The 16,930-nt window shown below is 40.7% G+C and overlaps 1 protein-coding gene and 1 non-coding gene across 2 annotated transcripts; one reads left to right on the top strand and one right to left on the bottom strand.

Moving 5' to 3' along the window:
- Positions 1-1,154: 1,154 nt before the first annotated feature.
- On the top strand, positions 1,155-8,129 carry LOC143364344 (uncharacterized). Its single transcript, XM_076804741.1, has 5 exons — positions 1,155-1,342; positions 1,699-1,824; positions 2,304-2,427; positions 5,606-5,719; positions 8,090-8,129. Exons 2-5 carry the CDS (start codon positions 1,734-1,736, stop codon positions 8,127-8,129), a joined length of 369 nt encoding a protein of 122 aa, XP_076660856.1. The 5' UTR covers positions 1,155-1,342; positions 1,699-1,733.
- A 6,235-nt stretch (positions 8,130-14,364) lies between these two features.
- On the bottom strand, positions 14,365-14,467 carry LOC143364347 (U6 spliceosomal RNA). Its single transcript, XR_013084084.1, has one exon. It is a non-coding gene; the product is annotated as a U6 spliceosomal RNA (small nuclear RNA).
- Positions 14,468-16,930: the final 2,463 nt, after the last annotated feature.

Here is a 16,930-nt window from a genome sequence, read left to right as displayed (position 1 = left end):
TTATGTTATTACACTGTTGTAGTTGTAATTGCACAGGGAAGACGACTGATGTAGTAGAAAGAACAAGAAAAAAGTGTTTAACGAAAAAAAAATCGTTCCATGCGGGATTCGATCCGGGACCAAAATATTCTCAGCCGGAGACGTTACGTTATTATTATTATTACATTACGTCTCCTTCGATGCACTCGCGTGTCAGCCGTAATGGAATTAAGAGGAAACAACATTCTTTTGTTTCATTCATCATATGAATCCTCGACATGAGATTTAAAATTATATCAGCAACAGCGCCATTGTAGAATATCGGTTCCACAATATTAGTTCTGGATGATACGGTAGGATGTGACACGGAATAGTACGGGGGCTCTAGAGCCCCCCGAGCGTGAGACAGAATAATACATTGGGTGATTGGTCTACTCCTATACCTCGTCTGTGGTATGGTATTACCTACAGATGTGTAGCTGACTGATGAATACGAGATGGAAACACCGGCGTGTTGGATAACGAATAAGAAAGGAACTGAAAAGGGAATCTTTCAATTTTATTAAATGTTGGATATTTATAGGGAGGAGGGTCCTAAGTGGACATGTTTTTTTTTACCCGGAGTATGGAACGATCAGGTGTCAGACGTTATAACAGAATAAAAATTGTAATTGTTACATTACATTTATTTCAGTATCACTGTCAAAAAGTCTACGTGCATTTGCATAAGAGTATGATCCTAATAATGATAATGTATGATTAGATTAGGTCCGGATACGATGTTTTGCGAATGTTATAACTTAAAAATACTTTACCACTATTATTCATGCACACACCTCGGTCTCTCTTTTTTTATTATGAAATAAATGTTTACAACAGAGTCAATAAATTCATGTGTGAAGCTAAATTAAACCAAAAATGAAATGATTCAAAATTTCAAAGGTCTAAAAAGAACTACGATTCATAAGTGTCTATATATAGACTAGAGTTTTATTTGATCCTTGCTTTGTCATTGGGCGATACAACCACATACATTGCAACGCGCGCGCCAGTCTTTGACTGCTCTGTCCTCGTTACAGCATTCGAACGCGCCTCCGGAAATTATTCGAAGTCAAATAAACCGCCGAAAAAGACAGATGAAAATGGACATGTGGCAGCCTGGGCATCGCGCAGCGGCAAGCACGCCGACGAACCGCCAACATACATTGTATACGCGGCGGCGCGGCGACGGTCCACGGGAAGCTGCAGAGAAAGAAGCGAAGATCGGTTCCGAAGGCGGTCGAAGGAATGCCATCGAACATTCGCTCGCAAGCGTCGGCCAGTATTCACTTCAGAGCAGCCATTCGTGTCAGTGCCGTGTGTTGTAAGTACGTATTATGGCGATTAGGTTTGGAGTATACATTTTGATAAGTTTTCCCGAAAACAGGCCATTTGTCCGCACAGTACGGCGGTCTCTTTATTTTCCGAGATATTTGCAAAAACTGTCTATTTTGATGTAAACTTCTGCCTATTTTGAATGACCGAATTTGTTCTTTAGGGCGCGGGAGGGTTCTTTGGTTAAAATGTACAAGGAGATTTTTATTATCCACCCTATGAAATTATCGAGTCGATGTTCTCCCATTTTGCAATCAAATTCACAGAAGTTATTTATTCATGATCACTATAAGTTGTTTCTATATATGTATTCATTGAGTGATACATGTTATTATTTATTTCCAGTGTTTTCAAATGGGTGAGGTTGGCCAACGGATGCAATGCTGGTTCGGTCTTTACCTCACGCACTGGTTCCTCGGTCACCCCAGGGTCTCATGTTTCCTTTTCAACGGTTAAGAAGTAATTTTGCAGGTATTTCCTCATTATTTCTTTATCAATGTTTTAATTTGAATAGATTTTGTTTTCTTGAATTTGGAATTTATAGGATACGGGTCTTAGGGATTGCTATTCCCTTATAACTTCTGCGAAATATATTCTTTAGGTTCCATGAGTTTTAGCGCCTTATATATATATATACATTAATATATGAAGGGAGGTATGAAATTATCGAGTCGAAGTGGTCAATGTTTTTTCACTTTGCAATCATATTCACAGAAGTTATTTATACATGATCACTATAAGTTGTTTCTATATATCTATTCATTGAGTTTATAAACGTTGAATGAAGTGCACAAGTGGATGTATTTCAGGTAGAGACAATTTCTAATCGCACCGCAAACGATCCCTTCATTTATTCTCAGGTTGTCCCTATAATTTATTTTCCTTACCGCGTGTAGTAGCTTAAAAACTTTACCTTCTGCCGTTGAATACATGTTATTATTTATTTTCAGTGTTTTCAAGTGTGAGGCCGGCCATTGGATGCAATGTGGGTTCGCTGTTCACCTCACTGACTGGTTCCTCGGTCACCCCAGGGCCTCGTGTTTTGTTTTCAACAGTTAAGAAGAAATTTCACAGGTATTTTCTCATTATTTCTTTATTAATGTTTTAATTTGAATAGATCTTGTTACCTTGAATTTGGAATTTATAGGATATGGGTCTTAGGGATTGCTATTCCCTTGTAACTTCTGCGAAATATATTCTTTACGTTCCTTGAGTTTTCTCGCTTTATATACATACACTAACCAGCAAAACTGAGTCTACACTATTTGAGCCAACATAACTTTTTAAAAATCTGATCAAATGACTTGAATTTTATTGAGAAGTTGGAAGGTTTAGTTTGTTAGACGAGGTGTAAAAAATTTTTGAAAAAAGTTTGAATTGGTCGGAATCGCAAAAGAAATAGTAACAGTTGGTTTTTTTAGCTTTTTTATCTGAGCCTGTATTGAAAATTTAAAAAATGTGTTTGATTCGCTTGAGTAAATTACATCCATGCTGAAAATTTCACCGATATTGGTTAATTCGTTTACGAGTTATAAACGCTTAAAAGTGGAAAAATTGCCGTTTTTCATGATTTTCGACTTAAAACCACACTTTTAATCGTTTATAACTCGTAATCGAATTAACCAATATCTGTGAAATTTTAAGCGTAGATATAATTTATTCGAGCAAATCAAATACATTCCTTAAATTTTCAATACAGGCTCTGATAAAAAAGCTGAAAAAACCAACTTTTACTATTTCTTTTGCGATTCCGACCAATTAAAATTTTTTTCAAAAATTTTGTACACCTCGTCTAATATATATATCAATTATTGATTCCCCTCGGGGTTACAATTTTAATTACATCTCCCTCTTACCCCAATCTTAACCTTAAACTTATCCTAACTTACCCTAACTTAATTAAACGTGTCCTAAAAACACGCCATAGAGAGAGAGAACGATCTTTCACTAATATCCGCCGCGTTATTATTTTTCCCTGTCCCACACATACATGCTTCTCTGCTCTCTCCCCTCCCTGCACCTCACCCATCCTTCCCATGCCTCCTGGACCTCCTCTTTCGGCTGCTCTCTCTTTCACTCCATTCCTATGCATTCTCTCCATTTACTTCATCTCCCATATCTCTCCATTCCTGCTCTTCCTCCATTCATCCACCTTCCTCATCCATTCCTCTCCTCCTTCATCCCCTAATACTTCCCCACCATCCCCTGCCAACCACTCCCCTCAACCCTCCCTTACACATTTCCCACACATGTTCCCACGTTTCCTCCTCTCACCCACAGACCTTACATACTTTCTTCTCCTCCTCCAACCAATACTTTCCACCTCTCATCTCGTTTCCCAACCTGTACCTGGCCACCCTTTGCCACCTGCTCTCTCCCCAGCCTTTCTTCAGATACCCCGGTATCCGCTCTCCCTTCACCCTCCCGTACCACATGTTGTACCTTGCGCTTCCTATCTTTTCCCATCTCTCCCCTGTTGCTTCTTCTTTTCCCCTTTCACTATCTCCTCACTCACTGCCTCTATCCTCTCCTCCATCATCTCCTCCGCCTCCTCCGCTGTCCAGCCCCTCTCTTCCCAAAAACGCCGTCACTCCTTCACCCACCCTACTACCTCCCCTCCCCTTCTGCCCCTTCCTCTTCCCTGCTCCCAGCACAACCTAGCTAGCTCCCCCCCTTTTTCCACCCTCAACTTCTTCTGGTACCCCCATGCCCTCAACCCCGCCCTCCCTCTCAACAACTCCCTCTGCAGCTGTTACCGCACCATATACCGCGGTGCGTACCTCTCTACTCCTAGGACCCACCTCAGAAACCTCTCCTGCAACCTTTCCACCTCTTCCCATTCCTTCCTACACCTCGTCTAATAAACTAATCCTTCTAACTTCTCAATAAAATTCAAGTCATTTGATCTAATTTTTAAAAAGTTATGTTGCTTCAAATAGTGTAGACTCAGTTTTGCTGGTTATTGTACATTAATATATACATTAATAACCAAATTACGAGAAGTGCCCGAAGACAGACCATTTGTCCGCACTGTACGGAGGTCTCTTTATTTTCTGAGATATTTGCAAAAAACTGTCAGAGTCTCCATTGCGAATTCTGCCTATTTTCAATGACCGAATTTGTTCTTTAGGATGGAGGAGAGTTCTTTCATTAAAATCTATGTTATGTCGTGCAGTTTCTCGCAATTGTAGGAGAGGTTCTGCGTGTTATTTTGTCGAATTAATGACCCGACACCTTCCTTTGCAATAACAACTTTGGTTTATTAGAACAATGACTATATACAGTTTACATTCGGACTGGTGATTATTCGGTTTCCTTTGAGAACAAGTTTGTATCTAATTTCTGCTCTGGGGTCAGCTCGCTCTTCACCTCGGTGGTGACTTTGGAGAAGAGTGGGAGATGGTCCCATTTTTGGGGGAAAGAAATCTCACTTGCTGATTGACTTGAGGGAGGAGTCATTTGTATGCAACCCCTGTTGGTGGTGGAGGAAGTCCCCACCCCAAGTCAAACGCGTAGAGAAAGTGCCTAGACCAGCACGTGACGATTGCCAGACCACAGAGCAGCGTGACGAAAAAAAGGGCCCAAGTGGCCAGCACGTGCCTATGGTTTATTACCCCCTTGTCCCATGAGGGCGAGGACCATCGAGTTTGGGAACAATGCTTCCTTGGAAAAGCTAGATTTTCCAAGGACTTGGCAGAAGAGTCACTTTGTTCCAGTCATCTGGCAACTATGTTTATTAGGGGTCCCCAAACTGATGGCCCAAGGGGTCTGCCTTAGGGTCTCTAACCCTCACGCACTACGCGGATGCCTAACCCGTGACGATTAGGCCTTAACTGGTAACGTGTATATAAAAAATGCTTAGGCCTTCTCGAGACCCTTGTAAAAGTATCCCGAGGTCTAATGGTCTTTCCTCGGAAATGGCTGTGTGTCATAACAATCTACAAGGGAATTTTTATTATCCACCCTATGAAATTATTGAGTCGATGGGGTCAATGTTCTTGAACTTTGCAATCAAATTCACAGAAGAAATTTATTCATGATATACTATTGTATATGTATCCATTGAGTTCATCAACGTTGAATGAAGTCTTCACAAGTGCAAGTATTTCAGGTAGAGACAATTTCTAATTGCACCGCAAACGATCCCTTCATTTATTCTCAAGTTGTCCCTACAATTTATTTTCCTTACCGCGTGTAGTAGCTTGGAAACTTCACCTTCTGCCGTTGGATACATGTTATTATTTATTTCCAGTGTTTTCAAATGGGTGAGGTTGGCCAACGGATGCAATGCTGGTTCGCTCTTTACCTCACGCACTGGTTCCTCGGTCACCCCAGGGCCTCATGTTTCGTTTTCAACGGTTAAGAAGTAATTTTGCAGGTATTTCCTCATTATTTCTTTATCAATGTTTTAATTTGAATAGATTTTGTTTTCTTGAATTTGGAATTTATAGGATACGGGTCTTAGGGATTGCTATTCCCTTATAACTTCTGCGAAATATATTCTTTACGTTCCATGAGTTTTAGCGCCTTATATATATATACATTAATATATGAAGGGAGGTATGAAATTATTGAGTCGAAGTGGTCAATGTTTTTTCACTTTGCAATCAAATTCACAGAAGAAATTTATTCATGATATACTATTGTATATGTATCCATTGAGTTCATCAACGTTGAATGAAGTCTTCACAAGTGCAAGTATTTCAGGTAGAGACAATTTCTAATTGCACCGCAAACGATCCCTTCATTTATTCTCAAGTTGTCCCTACCATTTATTTTCCTTACCGCGTGTAGTAGCTTGGAAACTTCACCTTCTGCCGTTGGATACATGTTATTATTTATTTCCAGTGTTTTCAAATGGGTGAGGTTGGCCAACGGATGCAATGCTGGTTCGCTCTTTACCTCACGCACTGGTTCCTCGGTCACCCCAGGGCCTCATGTTTCGTTTTCAACGGTTAAGAAGTAATTTTGCAGGTATTTCCTCATTATTTCTTTATCAATGTTTTAATTTGAATAGATTTTGTTTTCTTGAATTTGGAATTTATAGGATACGGGTCTTAGGGATTGCTATTCCCTTATAACTTCTGCGAAATATATTCTTTACGTTCCATGAGTTTTAGCGCCTTATATATATATACATTAATATATGATGGAGGTATGAAATTATTGAGTCGAAGTGGTCAATGTTTTTTCACTTTGCAATCAAATTCACAGAAGTTATTTATTCATGATCACTATAAGTTGTTTCTATATATGTATTCATTGAGTGATACATGTTATTATTTATTTCCAGTGTTTTCAAATGGGTGAGGTTCGCCAACGGATGCAGTGCTGGTTCGCTCTTTACCTCACGCACTGGTTCCTCGGTCACCCCAGGGCCTCATGTTTCGTTTTCAACGGTTAAGAAGTAATTTTGCAGGTATTTCCTCATTATTTCTTTATCAATGTTTTAATTTGAATAGATTTTGTTTTCTTGAATTTGGAATTTATAGGATACGGGTCTTAGGGATTGCTATTCCCTTATAACTTCTGCGAAATATATTCTTTACGTTCCTTGAGTTTTAGCGCCTTATATATATATATATACACATTAATAACCAAATTACGAGAAGTGCCCAAAAACAGGCCATTAGTCCGCACAGTACTGCGGTATCTTGATTTTCCGAGATATTTGCAAAAAACTGCCTATTTTGATGAAAAATTCTGCCTATTTTGAATGACCGACTTTGTTCTTTAGGGCGGGGGAGGGTTCTTTCGTTAATACCTACAATGCACAACAAACTTTCTTTAATACACCCTGTGAAAGTATCGAGTCGAAGGGGTCAATGTTCTTCCACTTTGCAATCAAATTCACAGAAGTTATTTATTCCTGATCACTATAAGCTGTTTCTATACTATATGTATCGATTGCCAAATGATTCCTTCAAATATCTCGATGCTTTAAATTTGACTGTGATTTCGGACCTGACATGAGTATAGAAATGCCGCGAGTGGAAATACTGGAACATTTCGGCAAGAAAAAAACGTAGATAAAGCGAATATGTACGAAATAGACATAATAAAGGATTTATTTTGTACATAGTAAGAAGCAATATTTTATTCACTATATTGTCTTTTAATCTATTTCTTTTTTTTACTAATTATTTCGCCAGTCTTTGAGAATACTCTTTCGGAAGGAACAGATGTTGCCATAACACAAAGATACTCCTTTGCAAGCTTTGATAGTGTTACGTCCCGAGTGGGATGAATTACGATTTTAAGAGGATAGGACGCAGTTTCAAACCTACCTGCATACACCGGCTATGGTTCGGGAAATTGAGGATCGTTTAAATAACTTTGTACCCTTATTTTGAAAACAACAATATTATTGATTTATTCAAAGTGTGGTTCTGAATCAGAGATTACAAATTTGATTTTACAAATATGGTTTATATAGCGCATATACTGGAGTGCTTATAAATAGTTTGATAATAATAATAATAATATTAATATTACCGTGATCACGGGTTCGAATTCGGTTACAATATACTCCGACTGCTGACACTGGTCTTTGAAACGGTTTGTCGCGAAACAACTGAACGAACTATTTTAACTTCAAAAGAGACTACTGGACTATTGACTATGACTGAATAACTGATTGTTCACGATTGTCTGACTGACTGACTGACTATTTATAACTGAATTTTAGGAGTTGGTCCCCCTTTTTATAAGATGCACAATCCTTTGTTTTTCAAAGATGCTGGCACAGGAGTCTCTACTGTAGAACAGCTAGATAGTTGCCTCACGCGCCGAGACGACTGCGTGCGCTGCGGTCGAGCACATGCGGGAGTGGGAGCGGCTGAAGAGTCAGTCCGCTGCAGCCTTACCTCGAGGCAACATCTCTGCGCTCGAGAACGCACCTTTATGTATCCGTTGTTACTTCTCAGGAAATACAGTTACCATTTTCTAACCTACGTATGTTCGTACATTCCTGACCAGAGTCCATCTCCTACAACTTCAGAAGTGGGATACGCGAAAGAACGTGGAAGAAAATTTTACGTGGGAAGAACAATTTACGTTTTACGGGAATTTCGGCAGCGCGTGTTGAAGTTACGTTTTACCGGTGTGCACCTTATGCATTATGTGTAGCATTGGATTTACATAAGTAGACAAATACACGAGCTAAGAGTAATCAGGATTTATCCATCCTGTAGGCGAAGAACATTTATAACGTGGGAAAACGCAACGACCGTTCGTTGTTTGGGCGTCGAAGGTCGAGAACGTTCGGTGTCCGTTGTGTTGTGTGTGCGCGCAGAGTAACCTTGACGGCGTAGCAAACGTCCGCGAGTGTTTGGGACGGTTGAGGCTGTGCCGCGCTGTACGATATTTGCGAATATTATTGCGACCAACTTTCGGCTCTTATGATCACTGAGTGCGCGTGTTATTTGGTGCTAACGGTGTAAGAGACTGGTTGAACGGATCTTGCACAGTGCAATTACGTGTAATCGAACTTTCGAAGTAATTTGTTAATTGTTGAACGATCGTCGCCAAAAAAAAAAAAAAAAGAGGGAAAAGAAATGGCGGAAGTGGAGAATCGGTTTACAGTAGCACAACTTAAAAGAAAATTAAGACGTCGAAATCTACCACAGACAGGATTGAAGTCGGAATTAATAGCTCGATTAACGGAAGCAGATCCGGAGGAAGGGTGGAAGACGGTGGACGATTCTGACGAAGAGGACGACACCAACGAGAATCAGCGTCGACGGGAACGAGACGAAAACGAGCGTTTACGCCGCGAACTCGAGCTTATGCAAAGAGAACGAGATGTCGCGCAACGAGAAGCAGAAGTTGCTCGACGGGAACTGATGCTGGCAACCGCAGAGAATTCAGCGAATGCACTACGGGGGAATACGTCACAACAACTACGTGCTGACGTTAAAGGCATCGGAGAATTATTAGGTGAGTTTGACGGATCGAACCGCTATTATGAGGACTGGGAGAAGCAAGTTCGTCAGGTCAAAAGACTCTTCACGGTGGACGATGCTATCATGAAGATAATTATCAGCTCCAAACTGAAGGGCAAAGCGGAGAGCTGGTTTCGCTCGAAGTCAGAATATACCGAAATGCCTTTAGACGAATTGCTCACAACAATGAAAGACAGTTTCGATCAACGACCGAGCAAAGTGGACCGACTTAAGAAGTTCGAAGCAAGGACGTGGCAGACGACCGAGTCGTTTAACAATTATTATCACGAGAAACTTATTCTGAGCAATTTAGTGCCGATCGACGAAGTCGATCTGTTAGATTATTTGGTGGATGGGATACCCGATCAAATATTACGGAATCAGGCAAGGATGCAAAATTTCGCTAACGTGAAAGATTTGCTCAATGGATTCCGAAAGATCTCCCTTACAAATCGCGGTAAGAAGGATGCACCGCAAGGTGAGATACCGACAGCCGACAAAACAACGAACAAGTTGAAACCGGAGGTGAAAGGGCTGAAGACTTCGGTGAAGGAAGAGACCGGCGGAAAACCGATCAAGTGTTACAATTGTAACAAAGCGGGACACATTTCGAGAGACTGCTCGAAACCTCAACGAGAACGTGGATCGTGCTACAGCTGTGGAGAGATGGGACACGCTGTGAAGAATTGTCCAACTAGAGAGCCAAAGGAAACGCGGGAGAAGTCCCAAGTGTCCAATGTATATGAGGATCCGGCAGAAGAAGACAGTGTTGAACACCGGAAGACAGTTACGTATGAAATAGAAAACTCTAGCCTACGGCGAGTGTTATGTTTGGACACACTTCTCGATACCGGTAGTCCGATTAGTTTTGTCAAAGATCGGTTTATTGAGAAGAACGGGCTTCTACCGTTAGATTCGTCGGATCGAGATTATTGCGGGTGTAAGAAGGTACAATTAGATTTCGTGGGAAAAGTTTACGCGACGGTCTCCATTGACGATATTACGAGAGAGCATCTTAGGATTTATGTAGTACCTGAAGACACGTCGGTGACGCCAGCTCTCTTAGGTCGCGATATATTGCGAAAATTCGGTATTCGTTTGACGCTACCGAAGGACGATTGTACTTGGAGGGAAATGTTGAATATCGACATAATCGAAAACGGAAATTCTTTAGTAGACGATCTGCAAATAAACTCAGCGATACCTTACGAAGCGAAATCCGAGCTGAAACAAACCTTTCAAGAAAATTACGTAAATTATCCGAGACCGCGGGAGCCAAAAACGAGGGCCGAATTGAATTTGAGATTAGAAAACCCGCAACCATTTTACTGTACCCCGCGTAAACTCGCTTATGATGAGAAAGAAAAGCTTCGGGTGATTTTGGACGAATTATTAGAGAAAGGGTACATTCAGAATAGCAACTCCGAATTCGCTTCACCCATAGTCTTAGCGAAAAAGAAAAACGGGAAATTACGGATGTGTGTGGACTTTCGTGTTCTTAACAAAGCAACGGCAAGAGATAACTATCCTATGCCTCTGATCGAGGATCAGCTAGCAATTGTGGGGAACAAAAAATATTACACACTATTAGATTTAAAAGACGGATTTCACCATGTTCAAGTCGCGAAAGAATCGGTGAAATACACTTCATTCGTAACCCCATTAGGTCAGTACGAGTGGTTAAGAATGCCTTTCGGGCTGCGTACAGCGCCAGCGACATTTCAACGGTATATAAATACTATTTTAACCGAATTTACGAGAGCCGGTGATATGGCGATTTACATGGATGATATATTGATAGCTACTCAGACAATAGACCATCATTTAGAAATACTTGAACGCGTATTTAAGACACTTGCAGAAAATCTATTGGAGTTGCGAATCGAAAAGTGTTATTTCCTTCAGACGGAAGTGGAATATCTTGGGTATATGGTTTCCGAACAGGGTATAAAACCGACAAGAAGTGGTATCGAAGCAGTTGACAATTTTCCGATTCCCAGAAGCACACGCGACGTGCGTAGCTTCCTCGGACTTTGTTCATATTTTAGGAAATTTATTGAACACTTCGCGTCTATGGCCAAACCCCTTTATGATGTGACAAAAGCAAACACAACGTTTCATTTCGGAGAAGCGGAATACCAAGCATTTAAGACACTTAAAGCGAAGCTTACGGAAGCTCCGATTTTAGCGATTTATAACCCAAACGACCAAACGGAACTACATTGCGACGCGAGTTCTGCAGGTTACGGGGCGGCTCTTATGCAAAAGAAATCAGATGGTAAGATGCATCCCGTATTTTATTACTCAAGACGAACGACAGAAAGCGAATCAAAATTGCACAGTTTTGAGCTCGAGACGCTCGCGATAATTTATGCTTTAGAACGTTTTCGGATTTATTTACAGGGACTAAAATTTAAAATCATGACCGACTGTAGCGCGGTCGCGATGACACTTAAGAAAAAGGACGTCAATCGCAGAATCGAAAGATGGGCGATTGCGTTGCTCAATTATGATTACGAATTAAAATACCGACCCGGTACGCGCATGCGTCATGTGGATGCACTTAGCCGAACCGTCGGTGTAATAGAAGAAAATCCCTTTGAATGGAACGTCACGATATGTCAAGGACAAGATCCTAAAATTGTCAAGATTCGGGCTCAATTAGAACAATCCGAAGACAAGTTTTATGAGATGAGGAACGGACTTGTGTATCGTAAGTACGGTGACAAATTATTGTTTTACGTGCCGGAACAGATGGAGAGAAACGTCTTGTATCGGTATCACGATGAGTTAGGTCATTTAGGAACCGAGAAGACAGCTCAAGCAATTCTCGAAAACTATTGGTTTCCGAAGCTCCGCGAAAGGGTAAACTGTCACATTAAAAATTGTCTCAAATGTATTACGTTTACGCCAGTCAGTGGGAAAGTCGAGGGTTTGCTTCATTCGATTCTAAAGGGCAATGTCCCTTTTGGTACTATTCACGTCGATCATCTAGGTCCGATCGATAAGAAACGATTAGTGAAGCAGCATCTATTAGTCGTAATAGATTCCTTTACGAAATTCGTGAAACTCTACGCGACGAAGACGACTTCTAGTAAGGAGGCAATCAGCAGCCTACAACAATATTTTGATCATTATTCGCGTCCGAAGGCGATAATCACGGATAGAGGTAGTTGTTTCACTAGCATGGAGTTCGAAAATTTCATGAGTAGCAATGGAATTCACCACATTAAGATTGCTACAGGCTCACCTCAGGCTAATGGCCAGGTGGAACGGGTCAATCGAACTTTGACCCCAATGTTAGCCAAACTGTCGGACGATTCAGCGGGGAAATATTGGTATAAGGTTATTGCCGATGTTGAGTACGCATTGAACAATTCGGTGAGTAGAGCCACGGGCGAGACACCGAGCCGGTTGTTGTTCGGCGTGCGACAGCGTGAAAAGTCCGCAGATAAATTACGCGAATATTTGGAAGACGAGAACGAGCCAAAACGATTAGATTTAGAAGAGACGCGCGAACGCGCATCCGATAGGATTTTACGATCGCAAGCGTATAATAAAGAATACGCAGATAAAAAGCGTAAAGAAGCACATGAGTATTCCGTAGGTGATTTAGTTTCCATTAAGAACTTTGACAGTACGGCCGGAGCGGCACAGAAGCTCATACCTGTGTTCAAAGGACCGTACAAGGTTACTAGGAAACTCGATAACGACCGATATGCGATTACCGATGTGGACGGCTTCCAAAACACGCAACGACCTTACAGTGGTGTCTGGCAAGCGGCAAATATTAGACCATGGCGCCAAGTATGAGATGAAAAAAGATGGACGAAAGTAATGTTGTTGTATTTGTATGAATGAGTAAGTTACGATTCTGCTGTATAAAAATTTTAAGACCAAATGTATTCTGCCGAGGGCGTCAGATAGTCAGATATGGCCGAATGTAGAACAGCTAGATAGTTGCCTCACGCGCCGAGACGACTGCGTGCGCTGCGGTCGAGCACATGCGGGAGTGGGAGCGGCTGAAGAGTCAGTCCGCTGCAGCCTTACCTCGAGGCAACATCTCTGCGCTCGAGAACGCACCTTTATGTATCCGTTGTTACTTCTCAGGAAATACAGTTACCATTTTCTAACCTACGTATGTTCGTACATTCCTGACCAGAGTCCATCTCTTACACTACCTTGCATCTTTTTATCTTCTTGATGTCTCCTGACTAGTCAGCTGTACGCCGACAGGATCTTTTTACCATGAAGTCGGCGTCTTTTCTTATAATTTGGCATATTTGGACACCTTTCCTGTTTGTTCTCAGCGTGTAAACTGAGAACTTCATCTGCGTGTCTTGCAGGAAGAAAAGTTGGAGTCGTTTCTCGTGCTACCTTACTGCGTAGAATTTTTAACATATATCTTAATCCTATTTTTACTTCTCCTCGTGCGACATAATCGGATGTCCATAATAATTCATAATAATTCTTCATCTGAGGGTTTATTCGTTGGCGGTCGAACCACCGGACGTTCACTGCCTCTGTCTGCTGGGACTGTGATTGACTGCAATTCTGTTCCCCGCGGGGAAAAAAAAAACAGTAATAATCTATCTATCTATTATAACGTAACTATCTATTATAATCTATCTATCCATCTATCTGTGCATTGTGCGGCCACTTCTTACTTACAGTAACGAGCAAAACTGAGTCTACACTATTTCAAGCAACATAACTTTCTAAAAATTAGATCAAATGACTTGAATTTTATTGAGAAGTTAGAAGGATTAGTTTATTAGACGAGGTGTAAAAAATTTTTGAAAAAAATTTGAATTGGTCGGAATCGCAAAAGAAATAGTAAAAGTTGATTTTTTCAGGCTCTTTTATCTGAGCCTGTATTGAAAATTTAAAGAATGTATTTGATTCGTTCGAATAAATTATGTCCATGCTGAAAATTTCACCGGTATTGACTTATTCGTTTACGAGTTATAAACGATTAAAAATTGCGATTTTAAGCCGAAAATCGTGAAAAATGGCAATTTTTCCACTTTTTCTCTAAAGGGTGTGTGCCTGGATCACGCGAGTACTCAACAGCACAGAACGCTTCACGATTTTGCGTGTTATCCTTGCGCAGGGACCATGCTAATCTTCTCTGTATCGTTCCAAATTTAGTATATGTGCTGTCGAAGCAATTACATGTCAGACACAACCTCCATAATTTCCAACCAGGGCGTTTGATATGTCCCACCGGATATCTGGTGCAGCGAACGGACGATTATCGTCTGTGAGTTATGCACGATCTAACCACGAAATTATACTAAAGGCATAGAACATGTCAAGACACAACACAATCGTCCTACATATTTCATCGTCCATTACACAAGTATATATCATCGGAATTAAATCATATTTGGTTTAGTTTTAATCAGAAACATGTTGGTAAATATGTTGGTAAAAGTTTCATAAAAAAAAATAATGACAAATAAAGAAGTTTTGTAACTGGATTCGATTAGTCTTCTGGTCTCACACCGATATAGCCGACAATGTGTGCCACACTTCTCGGCGACGACGGCTCTTGACCTTTGCTGTTTTCGCCGTTTTCACGTCAGTAGCGTTTTCAAGTTATAGGTTTCTTATGACTTGAAGAGGGTACGACGGTTTCCAGCGTTCCCTGTGTAGTTCAAATGGGACGCTCGGCGAGAACCTCCGATTTCGTATCTTGTCAGTAAAAACGGCGGACTGACAAACAACGAGATTTCACTGTAATAGGCAGTCCTTATAGTAATAGTTATATAGTATTTGTATGGAGTTTTCTATTTTTTAAATATTTACCTCTTTGTGTATGCACAGGATCACGAGCAGGTTGAACCCATTTACGAGCAGACCCAGGAGGGAGCACAGCAGGATGGGCACGTCAACAAAAGAAGCGTCCATCTTCGAGTCTCTTGCTGAAACACGCCATTCGTAGCTTTATCTTAGTATTAAATAACGAATTTGTACGGTGTCACGTTGCCCTGATTTTCGGCCCGTCCGACGGGAGAAAAACCCGGGCAACGGCGGGTTTTTACAGACCGTGAAGCCGGGCCACGTTCGGCCGCGCGAAACGTGGTCCACCCGGGACAAACGGCGCACAGTGGTGCCAAGGCGGCAAAAAGTCCATTTTATAAATTTTCGATTTTTATAAAAAAAAATTATTTCTGTATAGCCTAATAGTGCGTGCATGATGTGCCAAAGTCAGATTTTTGAAAAAAAATTTTTTACGGAGATATACGCATGGTAAATAACCATTTCCTCGCTCCTGGGAATCCATCAGTTTTCAGTGCGAAAGTTATGTAATTACTCCGCCTATAATTGAATACTAAGGGGTCTACAAATCATATGGGTCATTGCAAATGGTTTTAACTATTGACTGGAAAAAAAAGTTTTCCAAAAAAAGTTGTTTAACATTAAGTAATATGGACTAACCTGAAGCCCCTTTGCGTTACGCTCATTTTTTATTTATGGCGGAATACAAAAAATCCTTTGAAAAGCTTCGATCTGGAACTAATCGTTTTGGCAAGTTATAATATTGATCTAGCTTTGTGCAAAAAATCACGAGATACTTCGAGATGCTTTCGCGGCAATTTAAGTTCAAATATCAACTTTCGGAATTTCCAAGAATGAATCGCACGGAAGTCATGATTATTTGATGTTTCAGGTGAAATTTTTAAGGGTTACATATCGGATAAGAAAAAAAAAGTGACATTCATACATATAAAAAGATATTTAATAACAATTTTTTATGTTAAATAAACGAAGTTTTCGTTCACTGGACTACTGTCGCAAAAATGCAACAGGTATTTTGTGGTAGTGCTCCAATGAACGCTGTAAAAATAATTTATGTCAGATAAAAAAAATTGTTATTAAATATTTTCTTATACATAAAAAATTAATAAATCGTATGCACTTCTCATTTTTCTTTATTATTTAGAAATATTCCTAAAAAATTTCACCTGGAACATCAAATAATCGTAACGTCCGGAAAATTCACTCTTGGAAATTCTGAAAGTTGATATTTAAACTTAAATTGTGACGAAAGGGTCTCATGATTTTTTGCACAAAGTTAGATCAATATTACACCTTGCCAAAACGATTAGTTCCAGACCAAAATCTATTAAAGTATTTGTTGTATGCTTCCATAAATAAAAAATGGGCAGAAAACGGAGATTTTCGATTAGCCCATACTACTTAATGTTAATAACATTTTACACAAATTTTTTTTGCCTAATAAGCGTTCTACCTGTGGCAATCTCTCGACAAATTTTCAAACAAATTCGTTGGATAGTTTCGTTTTTATAGATTTTTTGCCGCTTTTTGGCCATTTGGCACCACTGTGCGGCGTCTCGTCGACTCGATTTTCGCGACGGTTCTCTCAAGTTCGGTACTCAGAACGGGCGCCAGACACGAGGACGGTGCCACACGAAAAATTACGCTAAGACGCGAATCGGCCGCCGCGATCTCGATTCGACGAGCACCGCGCGATATCCTGGAAAGCCCCTACACGTGTCAGGGTTCTACGGGAAAGAAGGACGGGGCATTCCCCGCGGCGGGAAAGTTGCTCAGAATTACGACACACGAAAGTGGGCTTCTACTTTACATTTATTGTCGTTCGGGTG

Source organism: Halictus rubicundus, unplaced genomic scaffold (assembly GCF_050948215.1).
Source record: "Halictus rubicundus isolate RS-2024b unplaced genomic scaffold, iyHalRubi1_principal scaffold0467, whole genome shotgun sequence".
Taxonomy (NCBI): Eukaryota; Metazoa; Arthropoda; class Insecta; order Hymenoptera; family Halictidae; genus Halictus; species Halictus rubicundus.
Note: the sequence above shows the minus strand (reverse complement) of the source record. Positions and strands in the feature narration are given on the sequence as shown.